Below are 18,332 nucleotides of genomic sequence, written 5' to 3'. Positions count from 1 at the left end.
ATTTTTCCTCTATTGGTCTAGGTAAGAGTTAGTTGCATTTCTGTACAGCTGATAGCAGCAGTAATCTGTGCCACAACGTGGTAACCAGAAAGGAAATATTCGAAAAGATTGTTTCATTGCGTAACTGGGACAAAGGGGATATGAAATAATTGGTGGAACAATAATGAGAGAGAAATAGTCTCTAAGTATGATCTTACTTAGACATACTCAAAAATTGTTTATTCAGAATAATATTTGTATGCGTGAATATCAAAGGGTTAAATTATTATATTAGACCCTATATATTATATTATATTATTCTATTATATTAGCCAACAGCATAATTTTAATGATACTTAGGAGTAATTCTTCTTGCTTACATTTTCAGATTTCCAACGCCATTTGTACCTCCAATCTCCTTGTTTTATTATATCTTTGTCGATTGCATTTTGATTGTGATAATTACGTACGCAATAGACATAACAGTAAATTTAAAATTGGCTGAAAATGCTGGTGGTTATCCGATTAACGCCAATCAAGAATTGTTAGCACTAGTGAGTACCTTTTCTTTAACCTTCTGAGTATGTGATATGTTTGAAATGTCTGAATTTGAAGAGATGCTCACAAGGGTGGGGTTCATGAAGCAAAGGGTAATTAAAATTTTGGAAGACCGCATACAAAATAATAATTGATACATTTAAATTAGTTGATATTCAAACAGATGATACTTTATGTGGATACTTTTTTTTAAATAAGAGCCAGGTTCACAAAAAACAGTTGTTTGTAGCCGCATGTGGATTTATTTGACCATTTTTTAAACATAATTTCAGTAAGCAGTGTCGTTTTCCAAATTGAAATGTTGACATCAGCAGATTTTCGTTCTATGTAAGGAAGATATTACAAATATAATCAGTGTGTTGAATAGTAGTCTGTATATTTTAGAAAATATTGAAAAGATCAATATGAGGTTAAAAATAGTCGTAAGTGACTATTAAAACAGAAACAAAGTAGGGTTATTTTTCTGGTAATTTATACATTTAGTGGACTTCGTGTTACATTATGTGTTCACTTGCTGATCTGTACGCAGTACCGTAATACAGAAGAAGCTGAAGAATGTTTTAACGTCAATCTGATGTCTTTAGTTTAACTAACCTCTTTCTTAAAACCAGATTTATAAAACGCAGCGTAAAAAACTGGATTCTCTCTAAAACGGAAAAATATAAGATTTTCAAATATTCTGTACGCAGTAGAAGTGGTAGAGACTTCCAGGTTCTTCCACACAACCGAAAAAATGTCCATATTAAATAGGACTAGTTTGTGTTTCACTTATATAGATAATATATAGGCCATTTCTAGGTTATTCCATATTAGCTGGTCCCCACGCCACACGATTTGCGGGCTTCTTTGCCTGTATATCATGTTTACCATGCTAGTGAAACATTCATTTGCATATTCTGTAAAATTTCTATAACCTAATCCATTCTTCCTTTACACACCATTCTGCATTTTCTCACCAATTCTAATGTACTCATACATTGTCCTGTATTTCCTGAACAAACTAGGGAAAGTAATTTTTGTACTTTTGTTTATATAAAACATATTTAATTCCCAAAACATACTATAATATTTTAATCACTAATCAAATTATTCTTCCTAGACTCGTGCCTTCGTTCAAAATATGAGTACGTGTAACAATTACAGCTTCTAATCTGTTGTTCGATTCATTGCATTTACATTTATTTATTTTAATTATTGTTCTTACTTTACATTTATTTTTCTACCCTTCGTTTGATGAGTTGCGTATTTCGGTTGGTCAGTATCGACCAGCACTTTTTGGTATCGTCAACATTTTGGTTTTTCGATGTTTCGGTAGTAACCAGGGGCGGCTTTAGAATTTTAATTTTGAGTGGGTCCGCTCACTCGCTCATGTATATATATACAAATTTGATTGATTAATGACAGTAGTAAATATTCATTGATACTTTTGGGTATATACATATAAACCATTGAATAATTTGAATAATAATCTGGTATGATGGATATAAAAAGTAATATTCTAATTATGAGTCAAACCCCTAAAAGTATACTATAGCTTCAAACTGTAATTATAGCTTTAAACTTGGACAAGAAAGTTCAGGTTAGTTTAATGCATACATATAAATCATGAAAACACACATTTTTACAAATTACCTTGAAAAACACGAAATGAAACTGAAATTGAAAGATACACCTAGTGCAACATCAAACGTCTTCCTTTTTGTGATGCAAATTTGTTCATCACTGTCTCAGGATAACATAATAAAAAATAACTTTCCTCTCTTTCAATAGCTATCACACCTAAATTGTGTAGTCTTTCTGTTGTGCATTGTTGAAAAACTTCTTTCTGCTGAAGCCGTACTCACTCAAATTACCAACAAAATTGTCAACCATATGTTTCAGTTCTTTGAAAGAATCACTTAATTCAGTAATGCCCTTGCACTACCCTAGCGTGTCCTTACACTTTAAGAACATAGATTTACCTAGATCACACTAGACTTTTAAACTGGAAATAAACTCTTAATCTTTACCATAAAGTTTGACAATAGAGCACATAACTTCAGATTTTAAGAAAATTCCAGAATTTGGATCACATGCTGATAAACAGGTTATTATATTGGTATAATTTGTCGGAAATCGTTTTCGCATCTCAGATAAAATGTTGTCTATGATGCAGAAAAATGAAGCTTTCGACTTAATGCTTGTATCTTAGTTTCCAGTGTTTGCTGTTCCTTTTCCTGTGATCTCCTTTCAAAATAATCAAGATCAAATGGTGGCCTCTGATTTCTGCGCTGGCTGTCGCTACTTTGGAAGTCAATGGTAGAGTCACACTTCTTATCAATAACGTCAGCCTCTTTGAGTAAATCGTCAAATTTGTCATCTGTTCGCATTTTGGAAAGATTTTCTGTAGTTACCTTTATTAGTTTGAGACATTTTTCAGCTTCAATTGTCGATAGTATAATTAGCATAATTCAAAGTCTATTCCAGGCAAACAAAAGTGAAAATGACATCAAAAGATCTAAATTGAATCAGAAAGCCCTTAGCTTCAACTGCTTCTCTTTGTTTCTTACTTTCAGTACACGTTTGTAACGCTTTTATTATAAGTTCAAACTGTATTTTTTAATGTGCTTATTTGTCCATTGACACCCACCTAATATCATTGTGTCGGAGAACACTAGTAACTTTTATTCCAGTTTTAATTTCCTTTTTAAATGTAAAAATATCGTGCCGCAGAGATGAAGAAGATTGAAAAACATACACAGCTTCTAAAAGACCTGTGGTTTCAAACAGTTTGCACGTTTCCTGACACACCAACGAGAACTAAATTCAGTCTGTGTGCATAGCAATGTAAGGACAAGGGTTACCCGACATTTCTCGTATTTTGGATTGAAGTCTATTAAATTCTTCTGACATAACAGAGGTACCAACAAATGACTGGCTTACACAGTTTTTAATATCAAGATCAACAGAGGTCAAAAAGTATTTTATTGCAATAGCCAATCAATGAGAATCAAGTTCTTTCAATTGAACGAAACCAAAGAATCTTTCTTTTATTGACTATTAGCTAAATAGCGGCAACAGATACTTATTTGTTCTTCATGTCCTTCGTCATGAGCTTCATCAACAATGATGCTATAAACAAAGCTCCCACTTTTGATTTCCTGTTTTATATTATTTGTAATTATATGTGAAGCAGCACTTAAAATATCAGTTTGTACTTTAGAAGCATTTCTTGGCGTGTTTTTTAATATTGTTTAATCTGTAGTTTTCGAGGAACAGTAGTTGATTCAATTCTTTAAAGTTTCCAGAGTTATAGTCAAGGGAAAACTTTCCTTTTTTTCTATTTTCCTTATCTTCGTCATCACTTTCTTCTGAGCTTATTTCTTCAGCAAAATGTTTGACTTCCCTGTGTCCTCTTAAGCCAATATTATGTCGCACACAATATAGGCCTAACATACTTCTTATAGTTAATTGTAACGTTTTTATGTTAGCTTCTACTTGTTTTGCCAACTGCTCATTTATTTTGGTAGTAATGGTGCCAGTTTTCCGTGCATCTAACCAACCCTTGTCTTTGGCTAAACACATTTTATGTGAATTTGAATTTTCGTGTTCTTCTAGCATTTTCCATAACTTTTTCCCAGTCATTATAACCTGATTTAACAAGGATCTCATTTCTAGGATGGACTTTAATTGAAAAATAGCGACAAAGAAAACAAAATATGGCATCTTTTTGTAATGAATATTCCACTGCTTAGGATGGAATCCGAACAAACGTGATGTGTTCAAATTTCATTGCTCTCTCGACGGGAATCGAATCTGGAACGCTGTGTACCAAAGGTGATCGCACTAGCTACTAGACCACCAAGGAGAGCAGGAGATTTCTAATTGACGTGTTTGGAAATATACCCAGCGAAGAAAATGTCTCAGGGAACATCGAGTGTTGAATCCACGCAACAATAGAATTACATCTAAAAGATTTGTTTTTATCCTTTCAGTTTTTACATGGTCAAAAAACTAGAGGAGGAAACCAGAAAATGCATAAACGACCGAGAGACAGAAATTTCTGATTTATTTGGTTGTAGGGGTTATTGCTTTGATTACCGCAATACACAATTAGGTTCGGAAGTCCATACGAACAAACGGAGACATGATGTCACATGACACGAGACACAAGCTGCGAAAAGACGTGAAATCATCAGGCAACTTGGGAACGCTAGTATTGTCACTTTGACGGCCAGTAAGTGGAAGTGAGCTGTTGTAACGCTGAATAGGAACAACGGCAGCAGAGCACGATTTAGCGGAATCTGTGGCATGGAGAGTCATAAGCAGGGTGAAAGACGGGCAGAAACAATGTGGTAGCTTAGGCTCTCAGCGTTCTGAAGTGCCATTCCCAGATTCTAAGCGCTCTTCAAACAAACGGGAACAATATGTTGAAGACCAGGACAAAGCCAGCCACTAACAACATTAACAAGGGAACATTGATGCTTGGTGTTATCAGCTCGCAAAAACAGGCGGAAAAGTGCAACTGACTTGCAACCTGGGCTTGTACTGGTAACAGGACGCAGCATGTTCACCGACACTGTTCCGATCGGCCGTGGGAGGAGGACATTATACGCGAAGGCCGGTGGTGTGTGTTTCATTGATCGCCTAGCAGCGTAGACTCCACAGAAACTGGGCTGCTGAACATCATGAGTGGACGCATGTTGAGTGGACCACTGTTCTGTTCTCAGAGGAGCCACGTTTCAGTTTACAATCGGACAATCTACCCATTCTCGTCTAAAGGGAACGTGGTTCTCGAAATTATCCATCCTATGTTCAGGAAGTATAGCAATATGGAGGTGGTGAAATAATGGTGTGGACACGAATCAGTAATGGGCGATGCACAGAACTGCAGATCATCCAAAAGGCTATTCTAACAGTTCAGCAATACAGAAATGAGATTCTCGGGTCTTACATTGTTTATGTGGCTCAGCAATTTACAATCGTTTCATTTTTATAGATGATAATGCCAAACTTTTGTGAGCACGTATGGTAGATATGATGCAGGTAGAGGGTATCGAACGAATGGTACGACTAGCGTCCTCCCCACACCTATATTCCATTGATGGGACACACTCGGCTGATGTTTTACTGCTAGGCCAGCTCTATCTGCAACTTTGCAACAGTTGAATATCACCCTACTGGAGGAATGGGGAAATGTCCCACAGGCTAGCATCGACAACTTGATACAATCCACGTGAAACAGATGTGTAACAGTTGTAAGCGTTTGGGGAGCTTATTAGAGGAGTTTTGCGCAAATGTCCATTTCTATCATTTTACTGTGATGTGTATTTTTTTCATTCAAGAGAATAATCCACTCATAGAGATCATTACAGAGTACAGGTTAGTTGCACTGATCACGGCGACAATCCGACAACTAATTGCTTCCACAATGCTGATTTAGTTCGTGTCATTCTTCCGTTGTCTGACTTGCTCCCCTAATTGTTTTGACCAGTATAGATTAAGATCGTGGATATGTTATCTCGTACGTGCAAGTATTTTGGTGTTTATTAAATATAGTTATTGAATCCTATGAAGAAAAGAAGAAAAAGGAAACTGAACAAATGTAATCTGTCCATTGTTTTCTTTCTTTCCAGGGCGTCGGACACATAACAAGTTCGTTTTTCTCCTGTGCTCCAGTTACAGTTTCTCTTACGCGAAGTTTTGTTCAACAGTATACAGGAGGTAAAACCCAAATAGCAAGTGTAATACAATGTATAGGAGTGCTTGTGATGCTTGGGGTGTCACCTCTTCTACATTCTCTTCCTACGGTAAGGGCAATTTGTTAGTATTATTTGCAACCTAGGGAAGATGCAGTTTTAAATGTGAGGAAACACTGGAATTGTTGTTTGCGTTTTGATGAAACATAATTATAGCAATACGTTTTTCACTTGAGTTTACTGGAAATCAATTTTTGTTTTGTCCTTTTATTTTTGAGATTTTAGTTCCATTTCTAGCCGGTATGCTAATGGAGACTGATTTGTTTTCATAATTAAACCCGGAATCATGGACAACAAACATGAGCACGTTGACAAATATTGTCCATGCCATTTTATGCGATACTGATATACAGAGTTGTACATTAAAATGCAGCAACAACACGGAGGCACTCGACCCTACATTTACAAGTTTTGTAAAAAGTAGAACAAACAAACGATTTGCAATGGAGCTCCTCAACGCCTCACGTGCATCGACAACGCTCCTGCAAACAGCAACTGAAGTCATGTCAGAGAGGAAAAATTTAGTAATGGACATGGTTCTATTTGGACAGTAGAAGGTTGTATCTGGAATGCAACAGTGATTCCAGCAATTTACTTCCTGTGATCCCGGAAGATTCGTGGGATATCACGATTGCAGATTATTCTTCCGTATTATTGATGTCAGTGGGAGTCATTCTGTACCGCTCTTCTAAAATGTTACGGGCTGCAATGCATCGCAAAAGCTAGAAAACGCAATTGTAAGTGCAGTACTGACTATCGCAAACTAAAACGCAGATTTTACTTTACATTGACCCAAGCCGTTGCGGAATGGGACCCGTGTAGGACGAAATGCAACTAAAGTGATGTGAATACGTAATCGACGACTGCATGAAACCAATACAGAGCAACACACAGTATCCCAAGAGCTGCGTTACGTCACAGACTGAAAGGATAGACGGTTATTGCTGATCAGGTCGCCCCAATCAGAACACTGGCGTGTGAATTTGGAGTGGTTGTGCAGCTATCAGTATCGCCACAAACACTTCGACGTCGTCTGGTGGGGTGGGGGATATATGCATGGCACCTTTGCTGTGGCTTCCTTTTTATCTACACAGCATGAGCGTGTAGTTGCAATGATGCCGCGAATGTCACGCATGAAGAGCCGAATAATACATCCTCTTCCCAGATGAGTCCTGCTTCTGTCTTCAGCATCATAATGGCTACATTTGTGATTGGGTATACTGCGGCAACAGGCTGAGTGGCACCTGTATTGTGCATCAGAGGTGCTGATCTCCCCTTGTAGTTTGAGGAGCTTCCCCCTAAAATTCATAAATTTGTGTCCAAATACCCTCATTCCTCGCCTAATGATTTAACTCTCCCATAAAGTCTTTCTATGTTCTTCCTTATATGGCAAATGTCAATACATGTAGGTCCACTTGGTACAAGAACACTCTAATTCTGATAAGCAATTAAGGTTGGTGTAAACGGACATGTTTTGCCGATAGATGTCACTATAGTCTTCGTATCTCTCTCATGTTTTTTTTCTTACCTTTCACAAAAATTTACAATTTCTCTTACAAATTTTAACCTATAGACTTCAAATATTTGGAGGAGGAACTTCATAACCTATCGAAGGCAACAATCCGTGCCGATTTTTTATTTAGAATTTTTTTCGTTGTTGAAACAGTTATATTGTTAAAGGTTTGGATATCCATTTTAACAATAAAGCCATTTCAACAATGAAGAAAATTCTAAATAAAAAATCTTTACGGATAGTTGCCTTCGATAGGTTATGAAGCTTCTTCTCAAAAATTTGAAGTCTTTAGGTTCAAATTTGTAAGAGAAATCGTGAATTTTGGTGAAAGGTAAAAAATTCATGCGATATGTACGAAGACTGTAGGGACATCTACCGGCAAAACTTGTCCCTTTAAACCAACCTTAAAGTTTATTAACAAGAAATATGTAAAATACAAAACAAAATCTGTAGTGTATCATAACATAGTTTTACGCTTTTCCCTGCTAGGTCTATCATACCTGTATAAAGCAAACAAATACATTTACAACCAAAGTTGTAAAAAAATTGAAATTATAATTGGCTTGTAATGTTGAGCTCAGAATAATAGTTACATGGTAAGCTCCAACCAAATTATGATAACACTAACACAACAACTAGTTAGAACATAATTTGATCTACTATACAGGGTATAAATTTACCTCGCTAACAAAGTTCCTTTATGATCACATGACACTTCACTTCTGCGACTGATATTTTTGCCACATAAAGGCTCCCAGTCGCGTTTCCCCACGATTTCACCACCTCTTTTCTCGTTAGAGATGCGTTTCTCGAAAAATCGTTGCTGATTACTTTGTTCTTATTTTGCTGTTGGGAATCACCCCCAAAGATTGTTATCGAGGGAAATTTACACCCCGTTACTTATTACAGCTTTAAATAATATCTCGAATTTTCTGAAACTGTGTGCAACTAACATGTTATAAGGTTGCAACGTATAACATCAGAAAACATTGCTATCATGTTAATGATATCCTTATTTGAAATCTCAAGAACATCTGATTTCGGCATCAGAACCATTATAGCAGACATCCATTCATCTAATATCACTCTCTAAAGGAGATTTTCTTATTATACAGAGTTTATTGAGGGCATGTTCTGCAGAACAACTAGTCACTGGAAGAGTTACCAGAATGTGATACAACACAGAGAAGCTAGGGAAATATGGAAGCTGGGAAATAAATCCGTAAGGTTTGATGAATCCTTTCAACACCCAATGAATGACAGCTCCTCTAACAAGGAGACTTACGGAAGTGCCACTCACCGATTTGAATGAAACTTTGCATACTTATAGAACATCAAAAAATAATCGACACGTATTTTTTATTTCGGCAATGGTCCAGGTTTAAGGGTAAAAACCACCCTTTGAACGTTAGGGGTTGTCTCCAAGCATAGAGAAAAACAATCATTGAAGGTGGAAGAAACCATACTGCCAGGGGGCGGGGTTACAGGAAAGTTAATTCAAAATGTGATATCAAAATTCAAAATGGCAGATCCAATATGGTGATTACAATTGCTAAAAGTCTTCTGGTTTGAAATGCTCTGCAGTTCCAAAAACGATTATAGTTGGCAGAGGCTACTGCGAGAAGGTCGAAGACCAATCTGAAACCCCTTTCTGTATTTATTTTAACGGGATGCGTGATTAAAGTGAGTCTCTGTATCTCTCACTACCTAGAGTGCTTATTTAAAGTCCTCACTATTCGGGGTGATTATTTATAATGATTTATAGTATATTTGGGTCCCGTGTTAAACCTTGAAAAACACAATAGGTGCTAAATTGGGAAAGTAGGTTTAATTTTGATAATACAATACTTTAACTCTGATCCCCGAAAGTTTCGTCTTCATTTTCTTTACCGTTAAAATGGATTGCTGAATATAATAGGCTGAAAGTAGGTTGAGTTGATTTTGAGTTTAATGTCCCTTTCAGCAGCGAGGCTATATAAGACGGGACCGACTAGTTAATGTGGAATCCGAATCACATGAGCTCCGGCCGGGAAGGGCTGAAAGAAGGATCAATATTTCGACTCGATTACGTAATGAACGATTAAGTCTAACCATCGATTGGTTGAGTATTGCAATAAAAAACAATTTTCATCGCTTCATGGCCAATACTAGTTCGTCCAGTGAGTGAGAGTTTTGCGATGGGTAGAATTAAAAGTTAAGCAAACGCCTTGTTGTGACATGTCGCGGCCTGAAAACGAAAGACATAAAACCCAATGCCAACTAGGGTATATGGCGTTGTATATCTCTACCTAGGTGGCTTTTTATAACTTCATGTGTTGCACGCAAGGGGACTTACTATAAATAAGCACCCCGAATAATGATAGGCGAGGGGACTCACTATAAATAAACACCCCGAATAGTGAGAGGCGAGGGGACTCACTATAAATAAGCACCTCAAATAGTTCGAACTGCAGAAACTCACTTTGATCAAGTATCCTGTTAAAAGAAATAGAGAAACGGGTTACAAATCAGTTTGCAATCTTCTCGCAATAACCCCTGCCAACTATAATTGTTCTTGGGTAACTGCAGAGGATTTCAAACCTGAAGATTTTAAGTAATTGTAATCACCATATTGGATCCGCCATTTTGAATTTTGTAATTTTGACGTCAGATTCTGAATTAGCTCTCCTACCTCCTCTGGCAGTATGTTTTCTTCTACATTAAATGATTGCTTTCTGTCTATGCTTGAAGGCCACGCCTAACGTTCAAACGGTGGTTTCCACCCTTAAATCCGCGCCATTGCCGAATCGAAGTACGTGTCGATTTTTTTCGATGTTCTACAAGTATGCAAAGTTTGATTCAAATCGATGAATGACACTTCCGTAAGTTTCCTTCATCTTCTTCATCTCCTACCGTGGATGATGTGCTGCAGTTATTGTCAAGATCTTTGCCAAAATTTTCATGTGTTTCATCGTCTTCTTTGCTACAAAAATCTGTGATATTCACATTATGATGACTTGCCTTGTAAAAACATTTCTTGTTTTTAGCAACAATAATAGCATTCAGCCCATAGTTTTCACATAATTTCTGTATTTTCTTATCTCTCACAGTTACAGGTTCACTTGCTGCCAAGTTAATAAGATTGCTATTAGTAAACATGTTCATTTCTTTTAATATGTCAATGTTATAGTTACTGAAGCGATCTATCAATTACAACATCAGCGATTGAAGCGATCTGTCAACTGCAACATCAGCGAATCCAGCAAAGTGTTGTACACCTCGACACGAAATGTCAGCAGAACATTACTGGGCCGCTGATCATCAAAAAAGAGATTCTGCTTCTTTGGACGTCCTTCTTCAGCCATGATGCTGTGCTTATAGCAGAAACCCACAATTTCTTGTGCTGTTTTAGCTCATCCACTGTCAGAGCGAAGAGTGTTCAGGTTGTCTTTAACTTTAGAAATCAATCCCTCTGCAGCACCGAGATCCATAGAAACAGACTGCAGTAGTGCTGTCACAGGAGCAAAAGCTCTGAATACTTTGAAACGGATCACAAGAATTGCAGCAAATTTAAATGAACTCAGGTGTATCATTAATCCATGTGTGAGCAAACTCTCTGTAGATCGACTCATCTTCACTAATTCTCTGAACATAAAGTATTGTTTCACTGTAAGATACGTAAAGGGTGCTTGCTGCAGCTACTTCCCCATCTAGTAGTAGTCAATATCTTCAATCTCATTTTCCACATATTGCAATTTTCTGCAGTCTGTAATGCATTTAAGACACTGAGTGTCGACTATGTCCACCTAGAAATGTATGAAGTTCTTCTAGAGTGCCAAGAAAGCTCTTCACAATGGAGCAGCATTCCACATTCTACCGCCAAGGAAAACCTATGCGAGCTTCACCATACATACAAAGCACTTAGACAAATATTTCATACAAGAGTTTTCATACCATTGAATTTTCCACGCATGTTTGCTGCACCATCATAGCTTTGGCCAACAATTGATTCCAACTGCACTCCAGCATCATGTAGTGTTTTGCACACAAAAAGAAAAAGATGTTTTCCTGCATAAAACCCAGATGTAAAAACGCCACTCACTCGCTCTGCAGGCCTAGGCGATTCAGGACTTTTTCCAGGTGATTTTTTTAAATGTAGCACACAATAGCAATAGTGGATTCTAATTTGCAGTGCTCTTTATCTTATCTGACGCTTAATAATCAGAGAAATATCATAGAAGGGCCGGCACTTAAATGAAACACATAACACAACAGCATTGCTAAAAAATTCCATCCGTCTTCCACGTCGGATCTTCCCATAGCCACATTGAAAATCGCAGGATAGTTACTGCACTAATTAGTTCTGAAAATCAGTGCTGCCAACCCCTCATTCTCCAGTTGAAATAAATAAGAATGGTTTCCTCCAATAACAATGACCATCACCTGACTAGTGAGTTATAATTTCTCCCTGAAAAGTGAATGCCCTTCTCCAGCGTTGTCGTTCTAAATTTACACACAACTTAAGTCTCCCACAAGAAAATAGTAATATTTTGTATCAGAATATAAGAACACTTTGTTAAAAACTTGCAGAAATTTCACCCAGAAGCTTGATGAATGAAATAAAAGAATGTTTTCCTCGTTCTTCCATTCATTCATCCAGCATGCAAAATTGTTATACTTTATGGTGAGGAAGATTAATCCACCATGCCGACAACATTGGGGGGAATGTGTCCCCTCAATTCCCCTATGTTTTGCCGCCCATGGCCCCATTCTTTTGTTGTGCCACTAACCCCTTAGATACTGCTTGTCATTGCTTGCGATAGAAGAAAGCCATTGTCAGACACAGCTTACATAGTATATAAGCAAGATCAATGGCGGCGATTCCACGGGGAAGTTGCCCTCACCCACTTTTGCTCCTACGTCATAATTAATTATAGTTTCTGATGGTTGACCATAAGCATCATTCTACTGGCAAGTTTACCCCCTCCCCCCCGCAGTTTTTACAGCCAATCGGAGCCACTGAGCAAGATTTAAGGTATGAAACATTTCGAAACCTCCTTTCCTTATCAGAGTTTCCTGCAGGATAAATTTTCAAGGGTCTCTACGGAGAGAAGTGTAACGATATCTTTGTATTTTCAGCGTAATTCTAAATATCTTTTATTATACTTCTGGATAATATGTGATTTTAAATTATGCACTAATTAGTTAGAAGAAGATACGAAAAAAGAAATAGAATCAAAATTGATTCTAATATGTTAATTTGATGAGTTTTTTGTCTGTAAGTTGTCATAACGTTTTATAAATAAATAATATTATAGTTCACGAACCATCATACAAAGTATGTATGCGCAATCATAGAAGTGTATTTTATTTCAATAATTGTGTGCCGCCATAAAGCACGGAAAGATAAATACAATATAAATTATTTTTGAGTGAATTTAGTGATATAATATAGAGAAAAATATGACCGAGGACCTGTATATAACAAGTTATGCTGTTATATAATTTGGTGGTTTACCGCCAGGACCTTAGGAGATTTGGATGAAGTTCAGTAGACAATTTCCTAAACAATAAATGCTATGTGTGCAGATTGACTTTAAGGATACATAGTGATTTTATCAAAACGGAGTATACATTATTAAGGAGTGGCACAAAAATTTTCAGAACTATAAAAATGATTCGTACTGACGTTGGAAATGCAACAGAATCAGATGGCAACAGGGAAATGAGCTTTTCTGCCCTGGCCGAACTCATTAAACAACAAATGGAACAATCGAAGCAACTTAACAGTAAAATCGATCAGTAGACGGAACAAATGAACCAACAGATGGGACAATTAAAGCAAGATTTTGCTGATCAAATGAACAAACAGATAGAACAATTAAAGCAAGATTTTGGTGACCGAATGGACCAAAAAATGAACCAATATATAGAACAATTAAAGCAAGATTTTGGTGACCGAATGCATCAACAAACGGAACGAATGATACAACTCGACAGTAAAATCGATCAACAGATGGGACAATTAAAGCAAGATCTTGGTGAACAGATGACCCAACTCAATAGTAAAATCGACCAGACAACTCTACGAATTGAACAAAGTGATCTTAAAATGGAACGAATTATACAGATTCACTGAAAAGCAAAATTCCAGCGGAGTGGTAGAAACTGTAGTTAATGATCAGTTCACCCGAATAAATGAACACAATAACCAGATTAAAGAGTTGCAAGAAGAAGTTAATTCTATCAAAGACAATCTTATGGTTGCTAATGAGAATTTTGTTGATGGTCATACGAATGGTGATGGAATTCTTACTGATATTAGGCAGGCATTCCAGTATCATCATCATCATCGGAGGAACGTAAAGGAAAGTGATGATTCCGCTGAATATTCGACCAGTACTGATAGTGACATTTGTGTGGGCTAGCGTCGAAGAACCAATCGTTCCTCGCATCGTGGCAGAAATCATCCCGTGAATTGCCGTCAGGTGAAGAATAGAAACAAAGGTAATTTATTTCGTGTCAGTCTCTCACAAAGTCTAGTGGCAGGTCTGATGATATACCGGCTAGCACATTTATAGAAAAATTCGAAGATGAGTGTGATCTAATGGGGTGGATGAATCTAAATTCCTAAAAATTCTTCCGCATGTTCTATTGCCTCCTTGCTCCACTTGGTTTAAGGCTATCAAAGTTAATCTACATACTTACTCTGATTTCAAGAATGCGTTATTAGCCAACTTTGAAAATGACTTTTTGTTAGTCAATAGGGATGCATTAATTCGTAACCGACATTATCACCCTAAAGTGGATAGGAGTATTACGGATTTTGTAATATCAGCTTATAACGAATTGAAATCTATTAATCCTTTTCATCCTGAATCCAGAATTATAGCATCCATACGCATCTTATTACCTTTCAAATTACAGCAAATGTTAATTTCGGCCCAGTGCTTCAATTTCAACCATCTTATCATGATTGTTCAAAATTTTGAAAGCCAATCCATGATGCAAAACAACAATAGAGGGCAGGCTAATGCTAATCGTAATCACGTTAATAATGCCTCTGTCCGAAATATTAAAGTCCAACAAGAGGGTATTTCAAGCGTGCGAAGTAATAATAGCTTTGATTCTAATATGATAACAAATGAATTAAATGCTACCGGTACTCGAACTGAACCTAATTGCAGGAAGTACAATAAAAATAGTAATCGTGGCACTTTTTCACTAAACAGGTTCACATGTGGCAGGAATTACCAATATCGAAATCGAAATACTGTAACAGTATATAGCAGACATGAAAATGCACAGGACTGTGGAATACAGTGAAATATAACAGAATTATCAGATTGTCGTAATATAAACTAGATCCAGGTGGCGTGGAGGGGGTCAAAACCACGTCAGCGTCTGAAGCGCCCGAACCTTCTTCTGAAAATGAAACTAATCTTAACATTTTAGATACTGATGATAAATATCAATATATTCCTATAGCAAATTGTCATTGGATGTTTGATGTCGAAATAGAAGAGGTAGGCACCTCTGAAGATGATTTTGTTTTTCTAAAAACGTTTAATACTGCTAAAATACATGTCAAAATTAATGGAATTCCTCTTCAAGCTCTAATTGATACCGGAGCTACAGTATCACGTCTGTCTTATTCATTTTGGCGTGAACTTACAAAATATACTGATGATAAATTTTAATACTGATACTGATTCTAATCCCAGATTACAAAAGTAGATAATTTGATATTAATCGATGATACAGGCAAACATAACAAAAAGGGTTATGGGCAAAACACAAATAGTAATTACCATACAACATTATGAAATTACGATTCCTATTTTAGTCATTAACGAATTAAATGAAAATGTATTAATAGGATTAGATTTCTTAACCCAATTACGTGCTGTTTTAGACTTTGAGAATAAAGCATTTGCAATACGTACACTGGATGACAAAATTATTCAAGAATTAATCCCCGTTAGTGACAGCGTTGCTTCCCAATGTCAACCGTTTGTTAATAATGTTGTAAGTACCAACTCAGATATACAGAAGAAAAACAATGTTAAGGAAATTGAAAAGGAACAATCTATGTTAGGAAACAATGATTATTCGTTTCATAAGAGTGTGGATAACATTATAAAGCACATAAACATTACTGATAAAGATTTTATATTACAATTTAGAGATATTCTTTATAAACATAAAAATGTATTTTCGCTTAGACCGGGATCTTGCAAAGATTTTGTCTATAACATTCAAGTCGATACCAAAGATATCATTGTAACGAAGCCTTATATCGTGCAATACCGATTTAGAGAAAATATGCGCCAACAAATATTTGAAATGCTGAGATGGTATAATTCGACCCTCTCAGAGTATCCATTCGAATCCTTTCCATGTGGTTCCCAAAAAGGATATGGCAAATGTCTGAGAATAGTTTTGGACTTCAGAAAGTTGAATTCCCATACAAAATTACAACAAGTGAGATATCCACCTGTAAACGAAATTCTTAGCTTACTACAAGGAAACACAATATTTGGGAATCTGGATCTCGTAATGGCGTATTATCAGATAATGTTGGGGGAAGATTCAAAACCATTCACTGCCTTTTCGTTCGAAGATCAATTGTACGAGTATAATCGTGTTGTCTTTGGATTAATTAGTGGTAGTGCTGCTTTGTGTTAATGCCTAATCAAGTGTTAGAACAGGATTTACGCAATAATGTTTATTATGCCGACGACATTTTGATTATGGGGAAAACACCTAAGGATTGTTTGGAAAGTTTGGATATTGTTTTGGAGCAATTAGAAGATTCTTGTCTGACTGTTAATCTAGAAAAATCAAAAATTTTCAAGGAATCAATCGAATTTTTAGGATATTTTATTGATGCCAGTATAATGTGTTTTAGTGATTCCAAAATACATGACATTCAAGATTTATCTGTTAACACCAATGTCAAGGGAACACGATAAATTCTTGGCCTATTTAATTGGTTTAGAAGATCTATTTCTCGGTTTGCTGAAATTGATGAACCCTTATTTTGAATAACCAAGAAGTGAATACCGTGGCAATGGGGTATTTTGCAAGAAGAAAGTTTTCATCAAATAAAATTGTGAATTATAAAAATATCCGTTTAAATCATGCTAGGTATGACTGTCCATTTTTTTGTACAATGTGACGGCTCGTTGTCTGGAATTTCTGGCATACTTTGGCAGCCCAATCCTCTCACTAATGAACCAGCTGTCATACATTGTGTCAGCCGAACGTTAAAGAATGCTGAAAAGGGATATACTAGTACAGAAATTAAATTACTTGCTGTGCGTTTCTCATTGCGAAAATTTGCTCCATATCTTAGTGGATGTCATTTTACTGTTATCACTGATCACAATTCTTTACGTCATCTTAAGAAAGTACAAGGATAGAGCAGTCGTTTATTAAGATGGTATTTACAGCTTCAATCTTTTGATTTTGACGTTCAACCTATAAAGGGGATTGCTAATGTTCCAGTTGATACATTGTCTAGATTGTTTCCAAACGAGAATCATCAGGTATTATCTATAAATGTATTTAAAGTATTACAAAAGGAAATATCCAAAATTTCTTTGAATTAGTTGCAAGAACATCAAAGATATTATGAAAAATAAGCTAAAATTATACATCATTTGACATCTTGTTCTGGAAATTGCGATTCTCCTCGTACTTGGAGTGTTTTGTATCAATGTCTAATGGTGTGTTAGTAATTAAAGATTTTAAATATGAACATAGGAATAAAATTTGTGTTCCGCCGATATTGGTACCTCGCATATTAAAGGCATACCATGATGATTTTGGACATTTTGGACATTTGAAGGTGTATTATTTAATCAGTAAATCTTTCTATTGGAAATCTCTCAGGTCACAAGTTAAAAATTATATCAATGATTGTGAGGAATGTATGAAAATAAAACACAATTATCAATCGCTATATAAACCTATGATGTCAGTAATGCCAGAACGATCTCATTCTTTTATTTCTGTTGATTTGTATGGACCTCTTCCGAGAGGTTATGGACATCTTTACTAGATATTTAGTAGCCTACCCTTTGCGCAAAGCAACTTCCTCAGCAATTGTTAACCGAATGTTAAATGTATATATACTACATTGTGGTCCTGCAGAACACATACTTTGTGATAATGGTGGGCAATTTCGAAGCAATTTGTTCATACATGCAATGAACAACGTCAATATTAAGGTGCATTTTGTTACTCCTTACCATCCCAGTAGTTCTATTGTGGAAAACATACATAGAAATCTTGGTATGTTATTTAGACATTATTGTCAAGATAAGCATTCTGACTGGATTAAGTATGTTACTGAAATTACATACTTTTTGAACTATTCAGTGTCAGATACACTGGGTGTAGCGCAGCTAATATCCATAATGGAACCGATTTCATACAACCGATTGAGCAACATTTTGGTATTACACTCAATGAGAATGATGATATGGGTTATTCACGTCTTGTGAGTATGGTACACTTTCGCAGGACGCAAAAATTTAGAACTTGCAATCAGAAAATAG

The 18,332-nt window shown here is 36.2% G+C and overlaps 1 protein-coding gene across 1 annotated transcript in view; it reads left to right on the top strand.

The window, feature by feature from the left end:
• LOC145687312 (prestin-like) overlaps positions 1 to 18,332 on the top strand; it is a 66,594-nt gene that overhangs the window by 27,530 nt on the left and 20,732 nt on the right. Inside the window, exons 5-6 of the mRNA XM_081760774.1 lie at positions 368 to 533; positions 6,153 to 6,326. Coding sequence (XP_081616900.1) covers positions 368 to 533; positions 6,153 to 6,326 — 340 coding nt within the window. The remainder of the gene's footprint in view (positions 1 to 367; positions 534 to 6,152; positions 6,327 to 18,332) is intronic.

The sequence above is a fragment of the Thermobia domestica genome, chromosome 6 (genome assembly GCF_964235325.1).
Source record: "Thermobia domestica chromosome 6, izTheDome1.hap1.1, whole genome shotgun sequence".
Classification (NCBI taxonomy): Eukaryota; Metazoa; Arthropoda; class Insecta; order Zygentoma; family Lepismatidae; genus Thermobia; species Thermobia domestica.
Note: the sequence above shows the minus strand (reverse complement) of the source record. Positions and strands in the feature narration are given on the sequence as shown.